This window comes from Geospiza fortis, unplaced genomic scaffold (genome assembly GCF_000277835.1).
Source record: "Geospiza fortis unplaced genomic scaffold, GeoFor_1.0 scaffold41, whole genome shotgun sequence".
Taxonomy (NCBI): domain Eukaryota; kingdom Metazoa; phylum Chordata; class Aves; order Passeriformes; family Thraupidae; genus Geospiza; species Geospiza fortis.
The window spans coordinates 8043818-8070645 of NW_005054299.1; the positions used below are offsets into that span (position 1 = coordinate 8043818).

General features: G+C 35.7%; 1 protein-coding gene across 1 annotated transcript in view; it reads left to right on the top strand.

Annotated features, from left to right (window-relative positions):
- Nucleotides 1-26828, top strand: part of CAMKMT (calmodulin-lysine N-methyltransferase) — a 208227-nt gene that overhangs the window by 164233 nt on the left and 17166 nt on the right. Inside the window, exons 4-8 of the mRNA XM_005416193.2 lie at nucleotides 537-597; nucleotides 4055-4109; nucleotides 5160-5223; nucleotides 10383-10449; nucleotides 23939-24013. Of these exons, the coding sequence (XP_005416250.2) occupies nucleotides 537-597; nucleotides 4055-4109; nucleotides 5160-5223; nucleotides 10383-10449; nucleotides 23939-24013 (322 nt within the window). The remainder of the gene's footprint in view (nucleotides 1-536; nucleotides 598-4054; nucleotides 4110-5159; nucleotides 5224-10382; nucleotides 10450-23938; nucleotides 24014-26828) is intronic.

Sequence of the window (26828 nt, forward strand, 5' to 3'; positions counted from 1 at the left end):
TACAGTCAGACTGATGCCTGACCAAACACAAACTAAGAGAAAATGAGCTAAATAAAAAGAAACTTGAAAGAAATGGAGTGACTGTACGATGATGATGATGATGGTGATGATGATGTAGCTAATGAGAAACTAGAGGGCTCCTGTCCCCTGTTGGAAACAGGCTACAAGGCAAAGTTGGCCTTTCATCTGGCCTGGTACAAACAGGTTGATGTTCATGTGAATGCCCAAGTGAATTAAGTTTTATATGACTTTTAAAGTCTTGAGTATTGCATGCATATGTGTAGATATATGTGTATTTTTATGTGTGTGTGTGTATCTATAAATTTCTGATCATTAGTTGTGATGAAATCTTTGAAATACTCAATTCCAATGCTTAAATCCTAGGTCTTCTTTTTATTTTTCTTTATTCTGTGTTATTATGGCAAATATAAAAAATAAAACAGTGGATAGAGGTCAGCAAATGGTAATATGCATTCAAATATTATTTTAGACCAGAAAAAATCTGTTCTAAGAAGGCAAATATCTTTGTTTTATAGGTCTCTGGCCATCTGAAGAAGTGCTGGCTTACTACTGCCTAAAGCATAATGAAATATTCAGGTACAGAGTTAAACATAAAAAGATATTTTCCAATCTCTTAGTTTTATTGTATCTGCATGGTAAAGATTGCTATGATTTAAGTCTTCAGATTAAATTTAAAATGTTCAAGGTGAAAGCATGTTGCTCTTAACAAAGAATTCTCAGCTGCCTTTGGGTACTAATATTGCACAGCAAGCTTTCTGCTATATGTCAAAGACTTTTGATTTCCACTCAAGGCGTTTTATTTCACTTTGATTTTTGGGAAACAAAAGTGAACCTCCAATCGATCAGTGCTGATTGTGAAGGTCAGGAAAAATAAGATGTTCTTTAAACTGACATCTGTTGCAAAAGCAGGAAAAATATTATCTGATGAAATACATGAAAATCACTGCTTATAGTAAGAGGAATTTGGACCCATTTTTAAGTGTTGTGAAATAGTTTTGAAACATCCTTCACTTTTATTCAAAACTTGTAGAAGTCAGCTATCAAGGCTCCAATAGGAACATCTAAATACAAAATCCATCCTGCATCCACTTTCCTTCGCCCTGACTATGCTGAGATTTGCACTTGGAAATCCTTGAAATTTCATTGTCTGGAGGATGAATAGGGTGCAAAAAAAGCTATTATAACAATGCATTTGGAGGCAAAAATTCTGTTCTGTGTGAGGGTGTAAGGCAAATACCAAGTAAACCAGACTTGGATACAAAATCCCAGTCTGTGTAAATATGGCATTGGGTAAAATCAGAAAGACCAAACTGTAAGTCCCTGCCCCTTGTGCCAAATGAGCAACTTGCTTAGACTCCTATCTGTAATCAAAGACTGTCGACTTTGTTGTTGCTGCAATGGATTCTGAGGTATTAAAAAGTCTTTTTTCCCTTCGCTCGAAGAAGAAGTCAGGATTCTTTGGTTTTGGTTTTCAAGGTTGTTTATTTTCTCTTACTTAATACATTCTTTTTCAGATCTATGGAGGTCTGTCCAGCAGGTCAGATTGAGGCACACTGACTGCCCTCAGGGCGATGTTCTCTTTTTATACTAAAAACTACATGTACTTTATTTTACAATAATTTTCCAATACTTATCACCTATGTTAGACAGTCTGTCTCTATCCTAAACCAATCCAAAAGTGCCACCATCACAGTAGAAGATGGAGGACAAGAAGAAGAAGGAGAAAGATAGGACATGCCCAGATTCCTCCATTTTGCCTCTTGAACCCCCATTCTAAAAACCCCAAAATTCTACTTTTTCACCCTGTGATAAATTTGCTATCATTCTATTCAAACCCTTGTGGCTTGCAACTCCTTGCATAAAGTTGATAATTGTTTCCATGGGTTAAAATTAAAGGCACAGGTGTCTTTGACTCCATGCCCAGGTCTTTGAGACCCCTGCCAGGGTCTCGAGTCCTCCAGGACAGTCAGGTGTATGTCCTGGGTTCTGACAGGTTGGTTGTGTGCCTTCTGCTGCTGTAGGGATGTCCCTGTAGCACTTTGTGTCTGGCCCCACGCTCATATGTTCTACTTCTTCTCCAGGGCTCCTCACAGCAAACCTCCTGTGCTGCTCACTCAGGGGGTATTTTCCCAGTTTGGGTATGCAAGCTGCGATATTCAGAGACAACTAGCAGTCAAACTTCCACAGAGTAAATGGGCAGTTTCACATCCTGATTTCTCAGGATTATGCCCTTCTGACAGTACTCTCAGAGTAGAAGCTCTTATGTGAATTCTCATTTATAAATGTCGCTATATATTGCCTGAGAGACAGATACAACTTTTAAAACTTGCTAGTAAGGGAATTGGCACTGAAATAAATTTCATATGCATAAATATTTGTGTGTATATGTGAATGCTCATTTATTTTGTACATAGAAATTTGGTTCAAAATGTACTAAAAGCCTTACACTGGATACTTTCTGTGTTTATTTCAGCAAATATGATTCTTATAAAGGAGTAAGTGCCTTGTAAACCTTATATATAACCATGTGTATATAGTTTTAATATATAATACACTTAGTTTAGAAAAACTAAAACTTATTTGAGGAAAAACCTATAATCATTCTGTTTAAAAATACAAATTGCAAATTTCCCCATTTTTAAAAATATTATTACTGGGTTTATGTACAGCTTGTTCCTCCAAGCTATGTCTTTCTTTTGTCTCATTTTGATTAAATAGGACAACTAGACTTTTTTCAAATAAAATTTGTGGTGTCTAAGAAAAATAAATCTAACCTGTCCAGACAGTGAGCATTATTATACAGTTACACAGCCTAGTCTGCTCGCCTCAGTGAACAAAATATCAGCATCTTTATACTGATACTGATATGGCGTCCTAGATGCTCTTCCTAAATATCAGTGTTGAGTGAGTAGGGAGGTGACCCTTTCAGATAAAAATAGATTTTCAGATGTTAATGTTTTAAGGGAGAAGAAAAGGTGCACCAATAAAAAGCAACCAAGAAACCCTCCAAAACCAAACTCAACCAAACGGTTTAGCTAAAATTCCATTTTCTGCCTGTCAGAAGTGTCTCAATGGGAATGCTCCTGCCAGCTGTAACAGTTGCCGTAGATTTTACTATAAAGCAGCATGTTCCTAAGCTGAGGCTCTGCCTTGCCCCAGACACTGCTTCACACACAGTTTCGGTGCAGGGTCAGCATCCCTCCCTCCTCCCCTCCTGGGGCAGGCCATGGCTCTGGAGGACATCCTTTATGGCTCCCCCTGAAAACTCCCATCCGGCACACTCTCTGCGCCAAATTATATTTCACATGCATGTCTTAATAACAGCACAGTATGGTCTAAGTTAAAAGCAGCCTTTTAGACCATGTATTCAGCCCTTTGATCGGGCTCAGTTTAGGCTCTTGACACTAACTTCGTTTCGTTTTCTGAGGCTTAACCATTTGCTGTTCCCATCGTTGTTCATAACAGCATTGTTTGTAGGTCACTTGCAGTTTTAAGTGCTAATTGAAGGATCAGATTTCTTCGTGTGTAATTATTTTGTGGTATACAGCTTTCTTTAAAACTTCTCTCTTTTTAATATAAAAAGGCTTTTAGGCATAACTGTATGGAGAGATATATAAATAATATTAATTTCCCCATTTACTTCTCTAGCTGTTTTTGCAAGAATGAATGTGGATTAACATTGTTATCCTTTCCTAACAATTATCTTTCGCTACTCTAGCTAGTTTAGTTCCAAAAGACAGAGCCATTGACAAGGGAAAAAAGGGAACCTTCTCAGATTTTTCAGCTCAGCGGTGGTAATGTTGCACTGAACACTAATGAGGGAACCCCCACTGATTTGCCTGCTTTGTGACTTTTCTATTTCATAATTATTTTTAAAACGCAAAACGACATGAGGTAGCCTAGTCATGTCTCTACAACTTCCTGGTAGCTCAGTTCTTACTGCAGATGGCAATTTGTTCTTGTAACATATATGTCTCTCTGACCATTTTCATCTAATTTGTATGGGTTCTACCATTTCCTTTCTCTCTTTCAGGGACCTTGCTGTGTGTGAGCTAGGGGGTGGCATGACATGCTTGGCTGGGCTCATGGTAGGTCTTTTCTCAATTCCAATCCCATTCAGAGGAAGAAACAAAAGGAAAAATGTTCCAGTGCCTCCAACTGCTGGGTCAGAGAACTGTCAACAGCCTCAGCTGCGGTCAAGCTGCAGAGTCTTGAGAGACCTTCTAGATTGACTTGCTTTCGTATCATATTGATTTTATGGTTGCCTCGATGAGCAGAAACATTTTACCTCGGTGTAGTCAATATCTTTTGTTGTGACATTCCAGGCCACGTACTGTCTGTCTTTCATTGCCATAGCCGAAGCTTTTTTTTTTTCAGATTATAGTCCCATTTGCTAAGATACAGGAATAGCCTGGCGAATCACAGTTGGAGCACCATGATATAGCTGCTAATGTTTTGCCTGCATTATTACACCAACAAACATGATCCAGAGCTCTCAGTAATTAGATTCTTTTGAATTAGATTGGCCATTCAGGAGAGTCGTTCACCATTCTCTGGGTTCTGAGTCATGTATTCAGGAGATATTATGTAGCAGTGCAGTGCATTAGACAAGTTTTTATGTCTCTACAAATAAAAGCATATTGTTACACTGATTGGCATTTGACAAACCTGTCGCTCTTATACAATGTGTCGAGGTTACAGCCCAATGTGCGAGCATGTCAAAGCTCACAAAAAAATTACCCTTACAAAGCCATCTGCCTGCAATGCAAAGTTATATGAAGGGCATCAGGCAGTCAGACAGAAGCAAGCTGAAAGGCAGAGTGACAGCCTTGTATGATGGCTCTACTAGATAAACAGAAGCCCGCAAATGAAAGCCTCTCAGAATACCATCATCGGCTGTCACAATGCAATTACGGAACAGAATGATAGCAAGATAGAGGCTCCCGCAAATGGAATGATAAAAGTATTGACTGATTTGATTGAATGATTAAAATAATGCAGACATAAAATGAAAAAAGATTGAAGATTGTTACAGAGAAATAGGTGAGGAAGCATGATACTGAAGGCTTGTCACTCCTGTCTTCACTTCCACACAGACAAGCATATTTGCTCATTGTTTGCTGTGCTCTTTTTTTCAGGTTGCTATTTCTGCAGATGTCAAAGAAGTTCTGTTAACTGATGGAAATGAAAAGGCCATCAAAAGTATCCTTATTCAGATAGAAAACTGGTTTGTTGTGCTCGTTCCTTTTTACTGGCTGAGTAACAATCGATATAAAGACAGACAGCATGGGGCATATTAAGAAAAAGTCCCCACATAAGTAATTAAAAAACAGATGTGGAATATCTTGAACAGAGCAGCAGCTTCCCCCATAATAAATGCCACATTTTCTCTGTTAATTAAAAATGCACATGTTGGTATAGAGCATGTACTGTAGTAAATATTTGCCCCGTGGTTGAGTGCTGGAAGATTCATGTGTGTATGCTGCACATTACAAGAGGTGTAGCAGGGAATCAAATCATCAGCTCCCCTCCATGTATCTGTTTTGCATATGGGCTAGATTTTTTTCCTACTTTCAGATACTAGCCCCTTAAAACATACTCAACATTCATATATTTTCAGAGCTTTTCCAGTGTATGTTAAAGTGTTTCATTGTCGCTGCTAAGTTATAACTGGCCTACAAATTGCCCATTTAGTCTGCTTAATCAATTACCAATTTATCATTATTTCTCTTGATGTAAGATTGCAAAACTCCTCTGTCCCTTGTAGGAAGTATTTTATTGTATTTCTTATATTAGAATAAATTGCTATTATGCCCTTCTAATATGAACAGATAGTTCATAAAATTGAACTGGACTTAGGTTAAGCAAGAGAATGAGTGAGCATAATTTGTGGCCACATTAAATATCAGCACAGAACAAGAACAGATATATACAGTGAATACTAATAGCCCTTAGAAATTGAGAGGAAAAAAAGGAAGATATCTATTTGCTTTTGTTCTTTGATAATCTTTCCATTTACATTTTCAAGCAGGCTAATTTTTCAGGTTTTGGCCACTGCAGCATCAGAATTATTTCTTTTTGATATTTGCATGTATTTGAGAGCTAATGTAGTGAGTACTTAGTAAAAAAAATAACTTAAACTAATCTGTAGCTTAAATGAATTGTAGTTGCTGATGCCTGTTAAAACAGGAGACATTTCAGTGCAATAATATTAGCTACTACCTTTAAAAAAACTTTCTTAGAGGTAACTGAGGTAACTGTAACTGCTGACAGCATTTGAACAATTTCATGTTAAAAACAGTCAATCCTAGATCATATCTGTTAAAACTTGAGGTAAGCCTGCTAAAAGTCTCTTTTTTTCTTGAAAAGGCAAGTTCTCACCTGTTTTCCAGGGATTGTTATTTTGTTAAATTCTAATATGTTAGACTGGTGTCTTAAGGAGGAAGTTTTCATTATTCTGTGTATTTTAATCAGCACCACCCTTCCAGTCTTTCTTCCATGTCATTATGAAGATAAAAAATGTAGGAGAAAAGAAGTGTTTCAAAACTAGTCTAACAAAACAAACTCATGTTGTATAGAAGCATAGATATTTAACAAAAGGTCATTTTACCCACAAAAAGCTTCAGGTGGGCTCAGTAATCATCAAGTCAGCAAATGTCTTGCATAGCAGATTCCATAAACATACCTGAACTTTTTTGAAATTTAGAAGTCTTTTATAACACGGAAAATTGGCAAGTGCGAAAATATTCACTCAGTCTTTGGAATTAAGCAAATAAAAGTGCTTTTATTCCTGAAAAAGATACTGTTAATATTATCTAATTATCACACCTTAGTTTTTCACAATGTGTTTTAGAAATGTCTTCTGTTCCCAAAAGTCTCACAAGAGGTCTTCATCTGTATTCACTCAGTGAATCCCTTTCAGGGAAGTGATTGGTGGAAGTCTCTAACAGGAATTTATTTTTCTTTTTTAACATTTGGTGCTCAGAAGGCTCAGCATTCAAAGTGCTTTTATTGTGTTGGATTTTACAATGGGCTTAATATTAGCAGGGTGCCAAAGTGCAGCAGGCTAAGAACTTTACTGTGTAGGTGAAATGTATTCTTAAAAGTGCACATAATAAAATTTCTGTTGCATTTTATATGGTTTATGGACTTCAGTAGTAATTTTATGATCTGTCTTACGGTAATTTTCTTTTGCACTTTTTTCTATAGTGACTGACTGTAATAGAAGTTTAGGCTAAATTTAGATCTGTTTCAGCCTCACCAGACTCACTGAAATCAGGGTAGAATTTTAGGTGTAATTGGAAGTAGCATTCACCCCAAGAGCCACTGACTACAAATTATGTATTTTTGCTAGTTCTTATTATTGCTGATGGTATTTTTGATTGTTTAGCATACCAAATTAAAGTAATGTGGGATAAAATACTGTTTTCTTTTCTAGATTCTGCTCTTCAGGAATAGTTAATGTCTAGTATTATGGTTTTTATGTAGGTAGTATAGATTAAAATAATCTTGTTTTAAAATTACTGTTTACATCTTCCCTTTAAATTTCTTAGGAAGCTTAAATTACATGCCAGTCATATTATAATATCCAAAAATTACTTTCCAAAAAGTAAAAGTGGTTGTCAACAAAAAAGAAAAAAATCCCTGTCAGAAGCCAGGAAATCACCAAGCAAGCCTGCTAATTATTCTTAATGGGCAAGATGAGCACATTAAGAAACAAATGAATACATCAGTGAAATGTAATTGAAAATCGACCTGGCAATAGTGCATTGCATCTGAGAATCTGCCTTTGTATTATCAACATCATCATAATTATCGTTGTTTTTGTTGTTGCTATCACTACTCAGTGAGCATAACTAACAGCTTTGCTTTGTGAAATCTCAAGCTTTTGAGGATTTGATTTTTCATTTGATTTTTGACATGCTTCCTATTAGTCTCCATTTCATACTGTCAAATGAAGTATTCACTATATATGTTTTCAATATCCATATTAGGATACGTTATTGAGATGTTAGAAGTTTAAAAATTTTTACAAATGAATTAATCAAATAATTGTTGCCATTCTAACCCTCTCATTGTGAAATATATTGCTATATTTTGTATTAGTCAATGATCTTATGCATGATGTTTATGGAGTTTTTTAAAAGGATGCTATGACTTGAGTTGCTAGACCATTTAAAAGACTTCACTCTAACTCCTTTTGCTTATCATGAGCAGGTTTAAATTGATTCAATAGATTGTTTATATTGCAAAATCAATAAAACAAAGACAGGTGTTACTCATTTTGCCACTTTGTTCAGAACTTTATTGCTAATTTAGTGTGTTTTATCTAAGTTCTTTCAGTATCATTTAAATAAGGAAAGTTTTAGGATTAAAACTATAGATGTTTCAAGTGAATAATAGAGATAAATATGGGCAGAGTTAACAGATTCATCCCCTGTTGTAATTTTGGGTGATATGCATTCAGATAGAAATTTTCAACTTACATCTGTGACATAAGTCAGTCATGAACACCAAATTTTATTTTCTCAAAACACGGGAACCATGTTTAGCGCTTTGACATTTCCAAATCCAAGGATGAGGTTCATTTTAGTAAAAATTATCTCCTCTTTCAGAGAGGGTGGGTGCTTTCTGCCTTAGCTCTATTTCACACCATGCACTGGTGACTTGAACTACTGTCTGAAAGCATCAGTAGTACAAAACACTGTTACAGTGCACTATAATGGCCATTCAGATAGAGTGTATGGATCTTTGAACAGTCCAGGGAAATTTAGGTTAGAAGGATCATGTTTAGCCTGAATGCCTGAAAATATGGGCTCCTAAATTATTTTTTAAATCTAGTATTAGCATGTTTTTAACCATTATTAATAGTTTTGCTCAGTTATATAATTTAAGTGCAGTGTAGCTAATTTATAAAAAATGTTATTTCTGCTCCAGATTTATGATCTGTTCATGAAGTTATTTATGCCTTACTTTTGCTGCCCAGGTGTAGACCATTCATTTACTACTCCTCGTTACATATTGTGGAAACTATTTAAAAGGCATATCCAAACTACAGAGATTTGTTTAAACCAGTTTTCTGTCATTCCATTTCTAGTTTTTACTTCACAAAATACCAGTTGTCTTTTCCAGTGTTTCGATAGAGACTTTCCTGAAATAACTTTTCTTAAATAACCGAGTCTATTAGGAAGGCAAATTATGTGATCTCAGCAAAGCAAAGAAAAAGATATATCAAAGCAAAGAAAAAGGTATATCAACAATATTTCAGATTAGCCTGACTCTTGTATTGAATTTTCTTATAAGAGCACTTTCAAGAGATCTGACATATTTTGTGGACCTAGAAACATCCTTCTAATTAGCATCAGATTTCCTATACCTTAAATAAGAAAGAAGGATCTTTCACGTCATTACCAAAAATGTCTATTTAAAATAATTATTTACATTTGAAAGTGAACCATTCAGGAATGCATGGATTCACACTGGGTAACAATTAATATTCTCAGAATTTTCACTTGCTACACCTTTTCCTTGCCGTGGCTTCTCACTAACCACATGTGATGAATCATGACAGTTGTCTTTGTAGCCATAGATGACTGGGCCCAGCTTCCCTTGAAAGTTTTCCTTGACAGCCTTTGCTTTAACCTGCCTGAATGGCTACCCAAATTTGTGACTTGAACTTCCAAACTACAAGAAGCTGAGACACAAGGCTGAGGTACTGTTGTAGTATTTAAGGCACTTATTGCTTTCCACTCTTTTAAGGTGGTTACTAACCATTCTCAAGAAAGCAAATGGACCAGAAACTCCTTTGTCTATAGGTTAAGGTGCTCCTGTTGTGTGTTGGATTCACCCAGACCGAGCCAAGAACATAGGTGTATCTCATGCGGGTAGGTTCTTAAAACACACAAACCTCAAAAATCTCAGCATTAGGTATAGTGATAACAGTGAGAAGTGAAAAGCAGCACAAACTAGAGTGGACATTTAGTGGTTGTAAAAATTTTGGTTCTCCATGGTTGTAATTCTTATGTTTGTAAATAGTTGCCTTTAAATATTTGAGGTATGGGACATCTTTTTTCACTTCCATCTATAGCGACAGGGCTAGAAATTTCTTAAATGAAAGAGTAAATAGAAGTAGGAAACTAGAGCAAATTGCTGCATAGATCTATGGCTGATGTGCTGGAGTAGCAATGTAAAATGTATGCTTCTGAAGAAAGATTGACTCTTAGCACAGATTAAAGAAGAACAAACAGATAAGAACATTATGAAGGCATTATAAATGGAAAATACTTTGGCTTGTTATTTTTATTATTGCTCTAGTTTTGTAGATAATTCTTTGTAGATAATTCTTAACAATTATACTACAGATGTAAATGAGATCATCACAAGAAACCAAAATGCTGGCGTATTTAAGGCTCAGAAGGTGTCAAGCTGGTAAGATTGTACTTTTTCACTGATCCTTGCATGTACTTCTGTATTAATATAGATGTGAAATATATGCACATGTGTGACCTGTGTTATTGATGCTCACACAGGTGTGTGTATGTAAGTAGGTAAGTGATGCAAGAGAGAAATTTAAAAGTATTTTTAAAAAATAGCAAATACAGTATGATTAACCTTGATGACAAACCCTCTCTTTCCTTTTTATCTTTTTTTAATTTATGCTGTGTCTCTTCAGTCTATGATTTAGTGCATGGTTGAAATTTGTCTGCTTCAAAGTCAACACTACCTGTTGTACTGAAAATGAGATTTGGAATGAATGTATCTAAATCTCTGTCAGATTTCATTTTAAATAGTTCTGAAAATTTAGAGTGACAACAAATCCCGTTTGCTCCTGAGGTAGATGTTGTTGGAATATCCATGGGAGGTTTTTTGGTCATCCTGTTTGTGTGATCATTATGTTGTCACTGCAAAGACAGATGGGGAGATGGGAACCAAGGACAGTGTATTCATCTCTCGCAGTACTTTCAAGTAAATTATAAAGCACTTCATATTTATGGTATAAGGTTAAGAATTAGAAAATGGTTACCTAAGAGCAAATAGTACACTCTTATTTGTGTATTTAAATCTTTTTTTTGATGACTCACATTGCAGAGGAGCACTCAGTCCTTCTAAAACTGGCAAAAGTAAAGCTGAAAAAGGGCTGAGGAAGGGAAAGTGTTAATGCAGAATAAGCTTACTTACATAGAGGGTTAAACCTGTATGGTTTTAATGGCTGTCATTCATGTGATTTAATCCTATGCCTATGTAGCCATCCTATGTAGGGAAGTTAGTTCAAGTGAGCACTTAGGGCTAGAAAAATTCTGCCTTCATTAGGGTGTGTGTGCATATAAGTTAGAGATACATCTCTGCATCCTAATAAGAGCCTGCCAAGTAGACAGAGGCCATGTGGATCCCAGGAATGGTCTTTCAGGTTCCATGTGCTGAACACCTCTTGTGAGCAGCCTCAGACACTCTGCTGAGGAGAGGCTGTGTGGTATGTACATCCAGAAGCTTAGATTTTTTTAGATTTCCAGTTGTTCTATATGTTGTGTGAGATTTCAGATTTCATCCCTTGTCAACTTCAAACCTGGTCTTTTAGATATCAATCAAAAGCACATTTTCTACCCTGTCCTCATTTACATTTATCTAATGCTTAAGGTCATTTGTGATCATTTGAGTGTATTTCAGCATATGGAATCAGTGAATAATAGATTTCAGCCTCACGCTGTGAAGAAAGATTGTGTTTTTACAAGACATGATGTTGTTTACTGGGTGTTAATAATCACTAATTAATAAACATATCTAGACATCGTAAAATGTTGCATTTTAAGGAGTAAAAATGTCAAGTGTTTAACTTCTTGAGTGCAATAGCGTTTGAGGCTTTATTTGCATAAATAAAATAATTAAATTACAAAATAATGTGAAGTACTATATGAAAACATAGGACTCATTAGAACACTTGATTTTTAATTCTACATTCTTAAGGCTTTTGCAGATTTGTTGTGCAAGTATAAAGTTTTATAAAATGACTATTCAAATGACTCTCTAATGGATTGATCAGTTCTTCAGATTCAGTAATGACGTGGTGCAGTAACAAAATTATATGATCCCTTCTTAATGCCTTGAGGGAAATAAAAGGCTGATGTAAAGTCTGAAGTAACCTTGATTCACTTTTCCTGCAGGTGAAAACCTTAGTTACATAATAGGGCGGGAAAAAAAAGGATTTAAAAAAACACAAGAAAATGCAGAAAGTGTACTGTTTTGGATGGAAGAATGCAACACTAGAATGCAAAGTGACATTCAGTAACTTCTTTTACATTGATCAGATTTTGCAGGCAAATGAGTATAGTGATGTCTGTAAGTGACTTACTGAGCATCAATTTAATCTGGAGAAGGCATCTTCTTTCCTATAATCATTTAGACAGCGTCCAGTCTTGCAACTTCACAGTGGCCAGTGCAAAGTTAAAATATTCCTTCTGTATAAAAGATGACTCAGAATAGACTCTTCTCACAGCACCTTCATCTTATGTTAGGATCTTGCACTCTGTTCCTGGCACAGGAACAGAAATTATCAGTATGAGAGTCAGTTTGAGACTGCTCTGGATATTTAAGTCTATGTTTGGAAAGTATGCCAAAACCTGCATGGAGCAAAAAGGAACAATCTGGTATCAGCCAAGAGAAGTTAGATTAGGACAAGCTGCCATACATTTATTTATTTAGATTTACACAAAATGCAGTAAATGAGCACTTATCTAGCCCTCTGCCAAGTCTTGATTATTGTTTAAAAATACGGTAATGTAAGCCAAACTGGCAGTTTGTCATATTGTGTGTTACAATGTAATAATAGTAAACAGTTTACTTTGCAGTGGATATACAATTCTATTTTATTTTTATTTTTCATTTATATGCTCAGGATTTCGTGCTTATATTTACTAGAAATAGGTACAGTAATACCAAGTTACTAGTAATGTCTGGCCATAGTGCAGGGTATTAATACTGTGTATGGGTTCAACAATTTTATTTTTTTACAATTCAGAAATTATCCATGAATTGCGTTGTTTACCCTATAACTTAACATATGTTTCTTTGTACCATCAGCTGTTACTGGTTTGACATGTTTTATCATTGACATGGTTTATCATTGTTTTAACATGTCCACCAATCATTAAATTAACAACAAAGACAAGAAATCCTACTCCTTGTTTTCTATTTGTTTTAATGGGGAAGTCTTCCTGACACAGCTGTTAGAGTAGTAGAAGTTTGAAAAGTTGTTGTTATTACAAATGTGATTATGGAAAAACTTTACCGAAGAGAAAGGCTTGCAATGTATTCTGCAGGTTAACAGACTCAGTCTGTCCTACCGACTAGGGAATTTGTTCTTCCTTCAGATTCCCTTGTTTGAGAACATGGAAATCTGTAAAGAACAAGAGTTGTGTTCTGATTGCTGATATGGGACCTGTGGAGTTTTAGCTGTGGAGAAGTCTATTGTTTTGCTAAGAGTTGCCTCAGAGAGATTCCATTTCAGGTGAGAATGTAAACAAGGACGTGTAACATCAAGCCAGTAACAGAAATGCTTGTGGCAGTGCACCCTTTAGTTTGATTAGTAATAGCGTGTCATAAACTCTTTATTCATTCCACAGTCATCTTTAGAACCCACATCAAGAATTAATGACCATGGAACCAAAAGAGACAATTCCTTCTGCTTAAAGATTAACAGATAGGTTATAATTTTATTTGAGATTTTAGTGTTCCTTACCAATGTAATGCAATTACAAGTTTCCAGAACTAAATCCATAATGAAAAAAAGTCTTTCAAAATACTGAATGGCATCCAGCGTAACAGTGGATGAGGTCTCAATGACAGAGCACTGAACTATATTGTCCTGATTGCATTTTTGTATTACTTTCCTCTTCATGATTGCAAAGGTGAATATTTTACCGTACTGCAATGTTCTTCAAATATGTCAACTTCATAACCTTCCTAATTTCAACTGGTCTTGTAACAGCTTCCATCAATGTGGGAGAGACTTTCTCTCTGTTTTCATTCATCAAAATGACCTGAGTGTTGGTAAATTCAAACTTTTGCAAACATTTTATTGAATTTGCTGTTTTTGTCACCTTAGCAACCCTAAAGGAATCCCTTTCTTCCAACTACTTTTCCAGTCTCCTCAAGTAACTGTCTTGCATGACAGCATCTGTAAGGAGGAAGCTGCCAAAAGGAACATTTCCTGCTCTCTGGTTAGGAAGAAAAGGTTGCTGGTTCCTGCTCACTTAATTTGATCACTTCATGTATATGTGGAAAGAATGGTTTTTGTGCTCATGTCCATTCTGAAGTTGTAGCTCTTTTTCACAGAAAACTCAACTCAGGTGGAAAGCATTCCACACCTCTGATCATACTTGCCCTGCTTTATATCTGTTTCTGTTTCAATCTACTTATTTTTAGATGACTGTGATCAGTACTGATCACAGTACAAAGTGTGCATAAATAGGTACATGTAGTGGAATAATTACACTTTTTGTTCCCCTTCTAAAAATGCTTAACAGTGATTGGCTTTTTTCACTGCAGTTGAGCACAGAGCTAATAGTTTCATGACACAGTCTGTCACAACATCAAGAGCTTTCAGTGGCGGTCATTTTGGAGACCTTCATTTTCTCTATCAATGGATAATTATTTTTTCAGTTGTGCACTTTGCATTTATCCACACTGAATTTAATTTGTCATTTTATTCTCCAGTTACTCATCCTTCTTTTTCCTTTTCCTCCTTTCATCATTCTGCAATCTTTCACAGTCTAGTCTGTTCCTTGCTGTCTTGAATTACTTAACATCAGCAAACTTTGCCACCTCAATGCTCATCTCTTGTAAACATGTTGTCTAGAACAGGTCCCAGGGGAACTCCACTTATTATGTCCCTCCACTGTGAGAATTGACCATTTGCTACTACCCTGTTCCCTGTCTTTTGTTCTATTATTTAGCATCATGTCAGGACTCTTCTTCAGTGACAGTCTGAATGTTGATAGTGAGGGTCTTTGCTAATAGCTTTTTGGAATCAGAGGCAGGCTGTCTCACCCAGATCTCCCTTATCTGAATACTTGTTAATGCCTTTGAAGGGCTCAAGGTTTGTAAAACAGGACTTCCTTTTACAGAAGACATATCTAAAAAGGCTTCTGTGCTGAAATGTCTTTAGTTTCTTTCACAGTGAAGTGAATATTTTGCACTGTTGCAAAAATGAATTCCACCTCTCTGAAGTGTTCTTATCCTCTGAGTGCCCATTCTGTACCCCAATTATCAGCTGGCAGGAAGATTTAGCAAAAAAGGAAAAGTTCACTTATTTTTGACCTGCCTGATTTCATTATTATATTTAGTTTTGCAAATTTGTAATTTTTTCTTCATTTTTTTCTTCAGTGTTTCTTCAGTTGGGTGCAACTTCAACTTTCCTCAGGAGGAATACTTGAACATTCTTTTATACTATTTAACCATTCCAGCTGACTTTCACAAAATTCCAAGTCTCTCCCATTTGTGTACTTTGCTCAGTTGTGTTGACTTAATAAAGTACATTTTAAATTGTATTATACCTTCGTCTGACTTTGTGATGACAGATAAGAATACATAAGGAGAAAAAAATGTAAGTGTTATGAAGCTTTGTAAAAAAATTTCTATGAGTTTGGAATAACAGGGGAAAAAAGCATTAAAGTATCATGTTGCATTATTTTAAATCATTCTTCCACAGATCTTTGACTATATCTTAGCTTAAAAAACTTGCTCTTGGTAAAGCTATTCCTCCTGTATTCTCTTGTGCTGCACAAAAAGATTAGAAGAAGACTGCTGTTATGAGAAGGTGTAGATCTTTCCTCCCAGGGCTTTAAAGGAAAAATGTCCTTGAGATGTTAGAGTTGAAGATTATTTGTTCAATTTCTTTTTTGGATGCATCGTTCGAGCCATGTTCTATGTTATTTCCTGGTTTATGATGTTACCATTGTACCTTTGTTTACCCTTCCTTTTCTACCTTGGGTCTACATTAGTAGGCAGTCATCACATACATCTTACACAGTTTCAGCTAATCTTTGCCATAATAAACTTTAAATTTCAATAAGATTATGTTTACAGTGTTGTCTTTGTTTATTTCATTAGTAGTTATTCAACAGTTAACCAAGGATACTGAAAATGGATGAGGTCCAGGAAATGGACAGAAGAGTGAATCAGGGTTTGGAAATGAGCCTCATTTACTTGTCAAATAAATTAATTGATTGTTAAGAAGTTAATTCATTTTGATCTGAAAGTCTCATGTGAAAAAAATCAGTCTGTAACAGAAGATCAGTCTTTAATCTAGTTTACAAGTACTTAACAAGATATAGAAATTGAAGCTAGGCAAATTCAGTCTAGAAAAAAATGAGATTTGACAGAATGATAGTACATTAGAACATATTTCCATGGGAAGTGATAGTTTCTTAAGCAGTGAATGTGTTTGAATATTTCTGAAACACAAATATTAGTTTCCTGAGATATATGGGCTTGATACAGAACTTTGAAAATCTTGGATGTTTATTGTGGTGTCTTCTGCCCTGAGAATTTAAACATCTGTGAACTACATCTTCTCTGATGTTTTTAAGTTTTCCTCCATTCAGTCCTTCTGGACCTACATTGTTCATTTTACATTCTTGGGTTTTTTTCTTCTGGTTCCCTTGATTATCCTGCCCATGGGTAGACTGTTTTCCATAGAGCAAGAAACGAATCTTTTCCTTCATATTTTTACACAAGTCTGATCCTATCAGTACAGGTGTGTCACATGTGCTTATGCTGTCTTGCACTTTGAAATTATATATATTTTTATACCATATAGTTGAGAACCATTTTTTTTCTTCCCAAATATGCTTCATGGCCATTGCTAAAAACAATAGTCAGTTTCCGAATAAAGGCTGATTTAAAATGTATGGATGTAGAGGAAGGATGTGAAAAGGCAAATTCACAAACACCACTGGTATTTTTTTATTAATGTCTTTTTCATACAAGATATTCTCCCTTCTTTTAAATAAATAGCCACATTTGTGCTGAATGTTGGCTTGTAACATGTCTACAAAATGAAAAGATTTATTCTACAACAGTTGTATTTACATGCAGTGCATTAATTATGTCCCAAAAACTTAGTAGCTTTTGATACACAGCAAATGTGTAAGTGTTAGTACTGTTAGTTTTGAAGACAAAGCTGTAATGTTCCCATCTGAATTTTAGCAAAATATGTTGTACAAAATACGAGAGAGAAAATATGTTTGTAGAATGAGGAATAAGGAAAGTGTATAATTTTATAATGCACTTTTTAAAATGAACTTTTAGGCAGGAAAATCTAGATAGGGTCATATGGAATCATAGAATATCTAAATAGTGAAGAGACCCATAGTTGGGTGTGGTGGTTTTTTTCTTCTTTTATATTACCATGTTAATGTGATGAGGTTTAATCATTAATTGTTGTACCAGATACTTTATAAACACAGAGCAGAAAGGCAGCTTGTGTTAGAGAATCTATGATCTAAGACCAGAGAGAGATCTGGTGAGGAAGGATAACAAGGATAATTGAAGCAAGCATGAGAGGCAGAGTTGGACGCACAAGAGCCTCATCTCAGTTTTTAGGTGCTATTTTAAAGGGCAGTTTCAAGGATAATGGAGTAAGTTTGTGAATATTGTGAATAACATAGCAGAAGAAATTTGTACAGGTGTGTGGTTGAAAAGTTAAGTGGAAGATGTAGACTGACATTAGGGCTGATTAAAGAAGGGACTTGTCCTTTTAATATTGAATGAGAGATAAAAAATAGGGATGTGAACTGTTGTGAAGCATTTGGAAATGACAACTTGCAACTTACCTGGAGCAGGACAGAGAAAGATGACAAGATCGGAGTTGCAGGCAAGAAAAACAACCTTTGTAGCAGCCTGCTGAATAAATATTAATATGGCAAGCCAGCATTTTCCACGAGCAGAGAGAACAGTATTGTGATGCTTAGATGTAAGTGATGATGACATGGTCAAGAGGTTGAGTGGATTGGTAAGAAACTTCTGAGAGGTACTATGCAGAGAGAATAACCAGTAGAGCTGAGTTATGCAAATACAGAGAAAGGTCTAAGCTAAGCCTAGATTACAGACTAGAATTACTGGTTATGTCCAAAATGATGATCCACAAAATGTAGTTACAATGCCTTGTGGTACTTTAGATGCAATGAGCTTCTCACTCACTGAGGCTCTGAAAAATACTGATGTAAGGGCCTGTATGCACAGTATGAAGTAGAGAAATGAGTAGGTTTTTAGCTTTTATGGATGAGATAGCCCAGAAATAATATTCAAAAGAAGAAAAGGTTGAGGTTGGGCATTGTGAAGTTATGAGATATGTGGGAAATGTCTGAAGATAATCTTGAGAAGAGCATATTTTAAAAATTGTAAGACAATTAAAATAACACAAGCATAAAACAGTGGAATTAAGAATTAAAACAAAGAGCAAGATATATTGGTTTTAAGAGAGATAAAATGTCCAACAGACTGAGAATAAAGTGTAGATATTAAGTCTAGCTTGAGAAAAATCATTAGTATTCTTTGACAAGAGCAAATAAGTGACATGGAAGTTGCCAAAATCTGCAAGGACATTGTTAGAAGAATGTGCCCATTGACAATTGTAAATATCACATTAGTAATGCTTAGAAATCTAAGAGGAAAGAAAAAATGGTTGTACCTGCAGTTGAAAGCTTAACTTTGGTCCCTTCAAACCAGATATGCACTGTAGGGAATGAGATAATGGATAAGAACACAAAGCAAAGTAAAGCAATGAAAGTAAGAAAGGCAGAAGGTGAAGGAAGGCGGAGAAATAAGAGCAGCCTTGTGAGAATATAATAAGAAAGATGGGGAAATTATAGTAGGCAATTTTGCAAGGTTTCTCAGAGGAGTTATAATGATAGGTGTACACATTTCCTCTATCACTAGATTAAAATCCGTCTTCTTGATCTTTATACATAACTAAGGACTCTCAAACCAAGATCAAGGTGGAGAGAAACATCTTGATGATACCTTTTGTTAATGTGTTAATGAACTTGCTTGCTAAATGTCAGAGAAAAAGTCATATGAGCCTCCAGACAAAACCTTTTACCTGAACCTGTATACTTTCCAATGGTAACGCTTTTCAAAGATTGAAACTTAAATTAAAATATGAAAAGAAGAGGTGGGTAGATAGGGATTCTTGGTAGCTGTTCATCTGCCAATTGGGATGATTTTTAAAATCCTTATTAAAACTACTAATGCATTTTGAAGCAAGTAAGGCTTTTGTCCTTTTTTTCTAATTTTGAATTTTTGTCTTTATCTGCACAACTACTTATCTGCTAATTTGAGAGCTACTCTAGCTTGTGCCATTCATCACAAGAACATCTCAGAGGGTCTTGGAAATGTTTCAAGTTTTAACAATCAGAGACTTAACCTGTTTTTTCTCATATAAGTTACCTGCCTAGACACACTAGGAAGACAAACACGGAATAACAGAAGTTGAATAATAATAGTAATGAAGAATTTTGCATGAGAAATAAAACCTGGTAAAATCAGGTCTTTTGTTGTAGATTGCTGAGATACCTTACCAGTGTAAGGAAAAGAGTGTTGACATTTGTCAGGCTATCCTCCATAAATTAGAATTACTGTACAGGGGAAGCCTTGGCTGCTGTAACTATCCCTGCAACATTAGCTATTTTATTACAATTTTTTTTTCTTTGAAATACATGGGGCTATTTGGGGGTACATTTTTGTGCTTTAAGTCTCGTATTTTCTTACTTGATCTTTATGTTCTAATATCATAATTCTTATTCTTAAGCTAATCACATTTTATGACTTGTCAATTAAAAAGAAAAACCAGGGGAAAAACGAAGAGTTTCTTTGATTGTGTCATGCATTGTATTTGGAGTTTTTAAAAATGAATTTGTTTCAGAATTGTTCATAATGTTAGAAGGTTGACAGCCTAGGAAAGTAAAGCACGTCTTTTCTCAGACTATTTTGATAGTATGCTTTATCCCTGACGTGGAGAGGCCACCTCTGCATGTGAGAGGATGGTTCATTTTCCATAGTTCATTTAGACCTTGTCCTTCTTGCCAGAACTACCCTCAAGATTGCTAATTATAATAATAGGTTTGTGACATGGGTACTTCTCCTCTGAAAATTGGTCAAATTCATTTGATACAGGCCATAAATTGGCCATTAGTGGGTATCAAGTTTCAGCTACCATCACTTTAACCTAAATAGTAGCTGAACAGTGCAGTAGTGTTTTTCTCTTGCACCTTATTTCATTTTTCATGTTCTTCTTGTAGACCAAAAGAGCTCCCAACTGTTTCATATTTCCATTGGGTCTCAGACCGTTTTCTGCTGAAACTCAGTTGCCTATTTTCACTTGTTAGAAACTAAACCTGCATGACTTAAATAAGCCAGTGCAAAATAGTGTCAAGTGGGCTTTACACAGCCTTAAGCATGTTGGTTTGTTGGTTTGTTTGGGAATTTTGCAAAAAAAAAAGCACTGAAGTTGTGGCTTGGACAGAAATATACAGTAAAGCCCATTTCTCAAATGTACAGTGTATTTTCAGTTCTTAGTACTGTAGCATCTTCCCTCAAAAGACAGGCATAAAAATAATGTTGCTTCAAAACGTACTTTGCTGGAAGAAAAGTGACTTCAGAGAAAAATGTGGCTTAGGCAAACTAATTTAGTATCATTGTAAAGGAACAAGAGGAAAAGGAACAAGTAGGCTTGCATTTTCTTGATGCTGGCACTCAACATGATACTGGCAATTTAAGAGACTTTTTGTGGTGTGGTATTTTTACACTTATTTCTGCTTTTTAAAAGGAAATTTCATAAAAACTGAGATTTTGAGATTTCCATTGCTACCACTTTTCTGGATTTACTGGCAGTGATTTTTTTTAATGGAAATGCAATCAGCCCTTGCTTCATGGTGCCTTCAGTATTTCTTTCAGGTCTGACCACTAAGTCCGAGAGTCACATCCTCAGTAATCCATGAAAAAATTATGGTTCCTCACCCCCTTACTACATATAGATACATGCATTTAGCTACCTTTTCATGATTGTTTTGTAATATCAGTGTATTTTTCTGTACTTTGCAGTCAGGAATTGCATTTGGATTACAAAATTACTTTTTTGCTAGTTGATGGTATTTACATAAGTCCTAAGGCTGATTCACTGTTTTTGTTAGCACTAGAACTCAGAATAGCTGATTCAGAACCAGGCTGATTCTGACATCAGTGTTAATGACAGAATTGTGCTGACTCTGAGCAGAATTGATTCTGATTCCCAGATATGCAGGGATATATCTGCTTTGCAGGTGCAGATGTTTGAAGGCAGCTCCTGCAAATCTGTGGAAGCAGGTAAAAGTGTAAATAGGAGAGCTGCTGGAACTGTTGTGGAGGTTGCAGCCACATCCCTAGCTGTGCCTCCTTTACTACTGTGGAGGTTGCAGCCAGTACTGCATTTCACATCCCTAGCTGTGCCTCCTTTACTAGTCACGCTCGCACTTAGCTAAAGATAGCATGGATAAATACATACAGCCTGTACTTCCATCTCTCCCACCAGTGTGCATGCATCCTGAGTCAGACCAGGATGAGTCCCACTAGTGTTTATTGTTTTTACAAATTATGTTTAGTTTACATGATGATTTCCCTGCAGAAATAAAGATTTTCCTGTACTTTTGGAAAATACATGGCAAAGTTCATTTTGAATTGGTAAATTTTTCATTGTCCTTTGCCTAATTATGATATCTTCATGAATACAGCTGTATGGAAGTCTAGAGACCAAAAGCAGCCCTTGTGGTAGGTCAGAAAAAGGGAGCGAGATTGGCTTATGGATGGATGTGGTGCCCTTAGCTCCCTCCTTTTAACAATACAGATGCCAGCCATGTTGCACCACTGCTTCTGCTCCTGGAAATTCATCAATTCCATACTTTGCTCAGCACTTTGGTTTATGAGCTTTTACCTCTTGACACAAACTCCTCTGTGCCTGCAGTAGGTGTGCATAAAAAATACTGTGTTTCAGGTGACCAGCAGAAAGCTGACAGTAATGTGAGGGAGGGTGTTGGGTTTGGTTTTGGTTTTTTTGCAGGAGAAGGCACCTGTGCTTCCTTCCCAACAGAATGTGTGAAGGATAGTAAACATATGGGTTAAAAAAACAATCATAATTCAAATATCTGTACTGATACTGATCAGATCTCTGTTTCTGTAGCAATGAGAACCAAAGGTGGCCTTTTAAGGCTCACAGTTCTTTTACCAATTTCCAGTTTGCTTCAGGCTTCTTAAAGTATTAGAGTGCGTGCTTTAAACCCACAAAACTTACCTTTACCTAATTTTCACCATTCTAACCTAAGTTTCCACGGAAACAGGGTTGAAAAAGCCGCTGGTAGCCAGCAGGCAGCCAGCAGCTGAGAGTGAGAACTCTCCTTTGTCACTTTCCACTACTGGATGCCTGCTGCGTGCCAGTGTGCAAAGCTACCTAGGCTTCTAAAATCTGGATTACTTTCAATTTGAGGGGGAAAAATTAAATTAATGTACTCTTTTCTGTCTTTGGATTGTCACAGTAAATTCCAGGAGGGCAAATGGGCTAATGAGTCCTGATCTGTTCGGTTACATTGAGCCCCACACAATCAAAGCTTTGCCAACCAACTGGGCCTCTCCTTTCATAATTTCTGTGTTTTAAAAGCATTCTGTCTCAAATTTTGTGGCTGTGGATATGTACATGCATATTTTGGTACCTTAATTCTTTATGGCCCTGTGTCTATTTATCTACATAATTATGAGCCTTTTTTGCATACAACATAGTAAATGTACAAAATTCCCTTTTTCTTGTATACTTAGGGAACATTTCTGAATGAACACATTACAAACTGATCCTCAGTTAAATATTAGGAGTAGGATGTGAATGGAGATGGCTTTTAACCAGAAGTAGATTATAGCTGCGGGAAGACTAAAGGGTCTATTTGGTCAAGACTCATACAAAACTGAGATAAGCATGCACAACCTGACAAGATCAGATTAGACCCTTCCCCCACAAATGCTCTTCCCATAAATATTTATCTACTTTCTATTATAAATAACCAGGAAATGAAAAAGGATAGATTCTCTTTTTTTAAAATAGCCTAGAAATAGAATTGCAGCTTCAAATGTTTGGGGTAATGATATTTAAAGTATGCAGTAAATTCCAATACTAGTTGCTATATTTTAGATGGGAGTAAAGTACTGAAATTCCTTGTGGCAGCTACATAAATCGACAGCATTTATAAACAAAGAAGAATTTTGTACGTATATGAATTTTTGCCTACCTCTGGGTATCTTAGAATTAAATAGTTTATCACCTGTGAGAGAATAGGTGTTGACAGAGTCAGCACTGCTGTATTTTTGAGCTTGCCGGAGGCAATATTACTGGCATTGAAGTTAAGCTTGGCATTTTTTCACCCCATCTCTCCTCCCTCCAGCCCAAGTGAATGCTCACTTCATCAATGAGAAACAAACTGAATTGCCTGCCAGATGTAACAGAGATCCATGAAATCAAATGTATTCTGCAGATTTGTGCTTCATTCAGGTTGTCGATACTTTGACTTCCCTTCTTCATGGAGTAATATTAAGGGGTAAAAAACTGAAGCTGTGCATGTGCCACTAATTCAGAAATGCATATTTGTTGGTGATCCACTCATCAGAATCTGAGTGGATTGCCTTTCTGCTATAATGAAAAATAGCTCTTTAGCTTTGAGATTTATTACCTTAAAAATGTACAGAATAAGATTTTTGCATTCATCTTTGAAAGTAACAAGTTTGCACTTTTTTAAACACTTCTGTTTCATATAAGAATAATATTAATACTTTAAAAATCTCAAGATGAAAAATGTAAGTCCTTTTTTCTTTTTTTTCTTTTTTTTTGAATCTTTTTTTTTTCCTCTAGCATTTTACGATGGGATAATGAGACAGATGTCTCTCAACTGGAAGGACATTTTGACATTGTTATGTGTGCTGACTGGTAAGTACATAAAAATCATAAAACTCATGTTAGAAAAATAGCTTTGCTGGAGTAATTGTACTGTGCTGCTTGCTGATGGCTAAGCAAAGTCAACAAATGAAGCACAAAGCCACCTTAACCTCAACAAATTAATATTCATCTCCATGTGACAGTTATAAGGTAGTCTTCTATCACACAGTAACTTCTACCACATTATTTCCCAAAGATTGATTTTGAGAAGCATTTCCATTTTCTGGAATTGCCTCTGTTTCATGCTTGACGTATCAGTAAATGGACGACTTAGGCAAATTGCAAATAATTATGGCTCAGTGAGGAACAGTCTGGAGGAAAGGGAGTTTATCAACACAAACAGCTCAATTAGCTTACTTCTTAGGAAAGATCTGACTATTGATATAAGGGGATATATTTTTTGCTCCCTGGAAAATCTTTCCAAGGAAAAAGAGGTTTTCAAACCATTTTCTTCCACCCCCACCACATTCTGTTCCTTAAATCTATTTGACATCAATATCTGGAGGTATAGACTTCATATTATTTACACAGGCACCTGTTAATTATATGATAATTTATAGTAAGAAAAATAAGAGTACAGCACTTAATTTATGGAAAGGTAGATACATGTAGCAATATGGTATCTTGTTTAATAATTTATGCAAATAGATTTGATTATTGACACAACCCTTTTCTGATACTGCATTTGTGGGATTGTGCTGTGCTGTATTTGCTGCATGCTAGCTTTAAAAATGGTACATTACTAATTATTTGTGTTGTATAAATGTAGACAGTGTGAAAAAAAATAAAGCTGTGCAAATTTTATTTAGGAGAATAGATATTTTTAAACCAATCTGTCTTTCCTTCATGGATATTTGCTCTTGACCCATTATATATCCAAAACAAACAAAAAAAAGCTGTCTATGTTTTGTGGCTCAAAACTATTGTGAGAGATGAAATTCTGAAAGCAGAGACTTCCTAGAACTGCTCAGTTCTTTCTAGTACCTTACCTAGAAATAGTTAAAGGAAAAGGCAAGGGAAGTACGAAGCTGTCTATTGTTTTTTTAAACAATGTTCTTTTAAAATGTCTTCTTCTATTCCTCTAAAGCTTTTGTTTTTCTTTCACATTATGCTATTTAAGCAAACTCTTCTTATTTCACCAAGTTGCTGGTTTTGTATACCTCTGGAAAAAATGTGTTTAGTGATCTTTTGCCTTTTTCTAACACCTATTTGTTCTCAGAATGCAACAGTGCTTTGTTTCTCTTAGCATTTAATTTCAGAAAAGTTCTTTGTTCCCAAAAAGGACAGAGGAGCGTTTCTAACTAATCGCTGATAATGTGCCTCAGAAATGCATCATCTGATTAAAATAAGGAGCTAAACAACACCATATGATTTCAGCAAGTAATTTAGTAAATGCCTTCCTCACCAAATATTAGAATGGATACTCCAGGTTTCATTGCACAGATGAAGTTAATGCTGGACAGGATTAGATCAGATTAAGTATGAAAGTCAGATCAGAGTGCTGGCGGACATGAGCAGGAGGGCAGCAGTCTTCTCGGAGGCTTAGACAAGGCTCACATATGGATGTTCTCCAGATTATGTGGGTGAAGCAAGGTCTTGCCAAGAGATTTAGAGTTAAATTTGTTCTTCACACAAATATCAAAACGACCTGGCTGTGCTGTCTCTTGTATTCTTGATACTCACACCGTGTCATCCTATTTGTGCTGGGAGTACAACAGAGTGGAACGAGACTTAAGTTGTTTTTTTCAGTAATATTCTGGCCTAATACCCCTCCCAGTCTGTTTGGAAATAGTGTAGTTTCTTTAGGAAACAAAGAATCAGACATGACAGGTAAAATACATAATGCATTTGCAATCCCTGCATTTTGTACATTTATTTTGAAGCATTTAAGATGCAGGTAAGTGTATAAATATTTATAGATTTCCAAAAAATAAATAGAAATGTGCAGGTTAGTTTAAGGAATGTGGGTTTATTCACAAATTATTTCTGTTTTCTTATTTTAAGTGCTCGCAGATATATGAGCATAGCATAGAGCTTAATAAACATGAAAATCCCTTTAATGTTTGTTTCTTTTAGAAATAATTCTTTTAGTTATGGACACTAGGTTTTATGGTATATGAAAAGGCTGAGGAAAGGAATGTTCCATGCTTTATCAAACTCAAATCTTCTTTTCATTTTCATGTATTTCTTTTCAGCGATACATAATCGGTTTGAGAACTGTTGGCAGGATTTTTGCTCTCTGAATTTTTTGGGCTGCCACTGAAGAGGAAAAAAAAATCTCTTTTCTTCTAGCTTCTCAGCTGAAACCTGAAGTATGCAGTGATAAAAAACAGATAGAATAGATTGCATTTAGTTTAACACCATCATATATCTCATTGTCAGTCAATAAAATCCGAGATTAGAACAGAGAACTAGAAAGCAAAAAATCTGAGTTCAAATATTAGGTACATGGATAACTCTTTATTGAAGTATTTCCAGCAAGGGTGAAATTGTCTGATTCTCTGAATAGCTAACCAGTGGTACTGCTTGATCCCATTTACATGAGAACAAGCTCTATTCATAAACATATTCCAAATCCACATGGAGATTCAAGTAAAAATGTACATGATTACAGCAAGCAGCGATATGTTTATATTCATATATTTACAGTCAGACTTTCATAAACCTTGTGTGCAGGAGTGGAAAATAAGTTATTTCCCAGAACAAACAGTCTATTAGTTAACAGCTAAATTTAGTAGCTCAACTAGATTATAAAATAAATAAGAGGCAAACTATGAAAGCTAGTCATTATTTAACCATTCAGGAT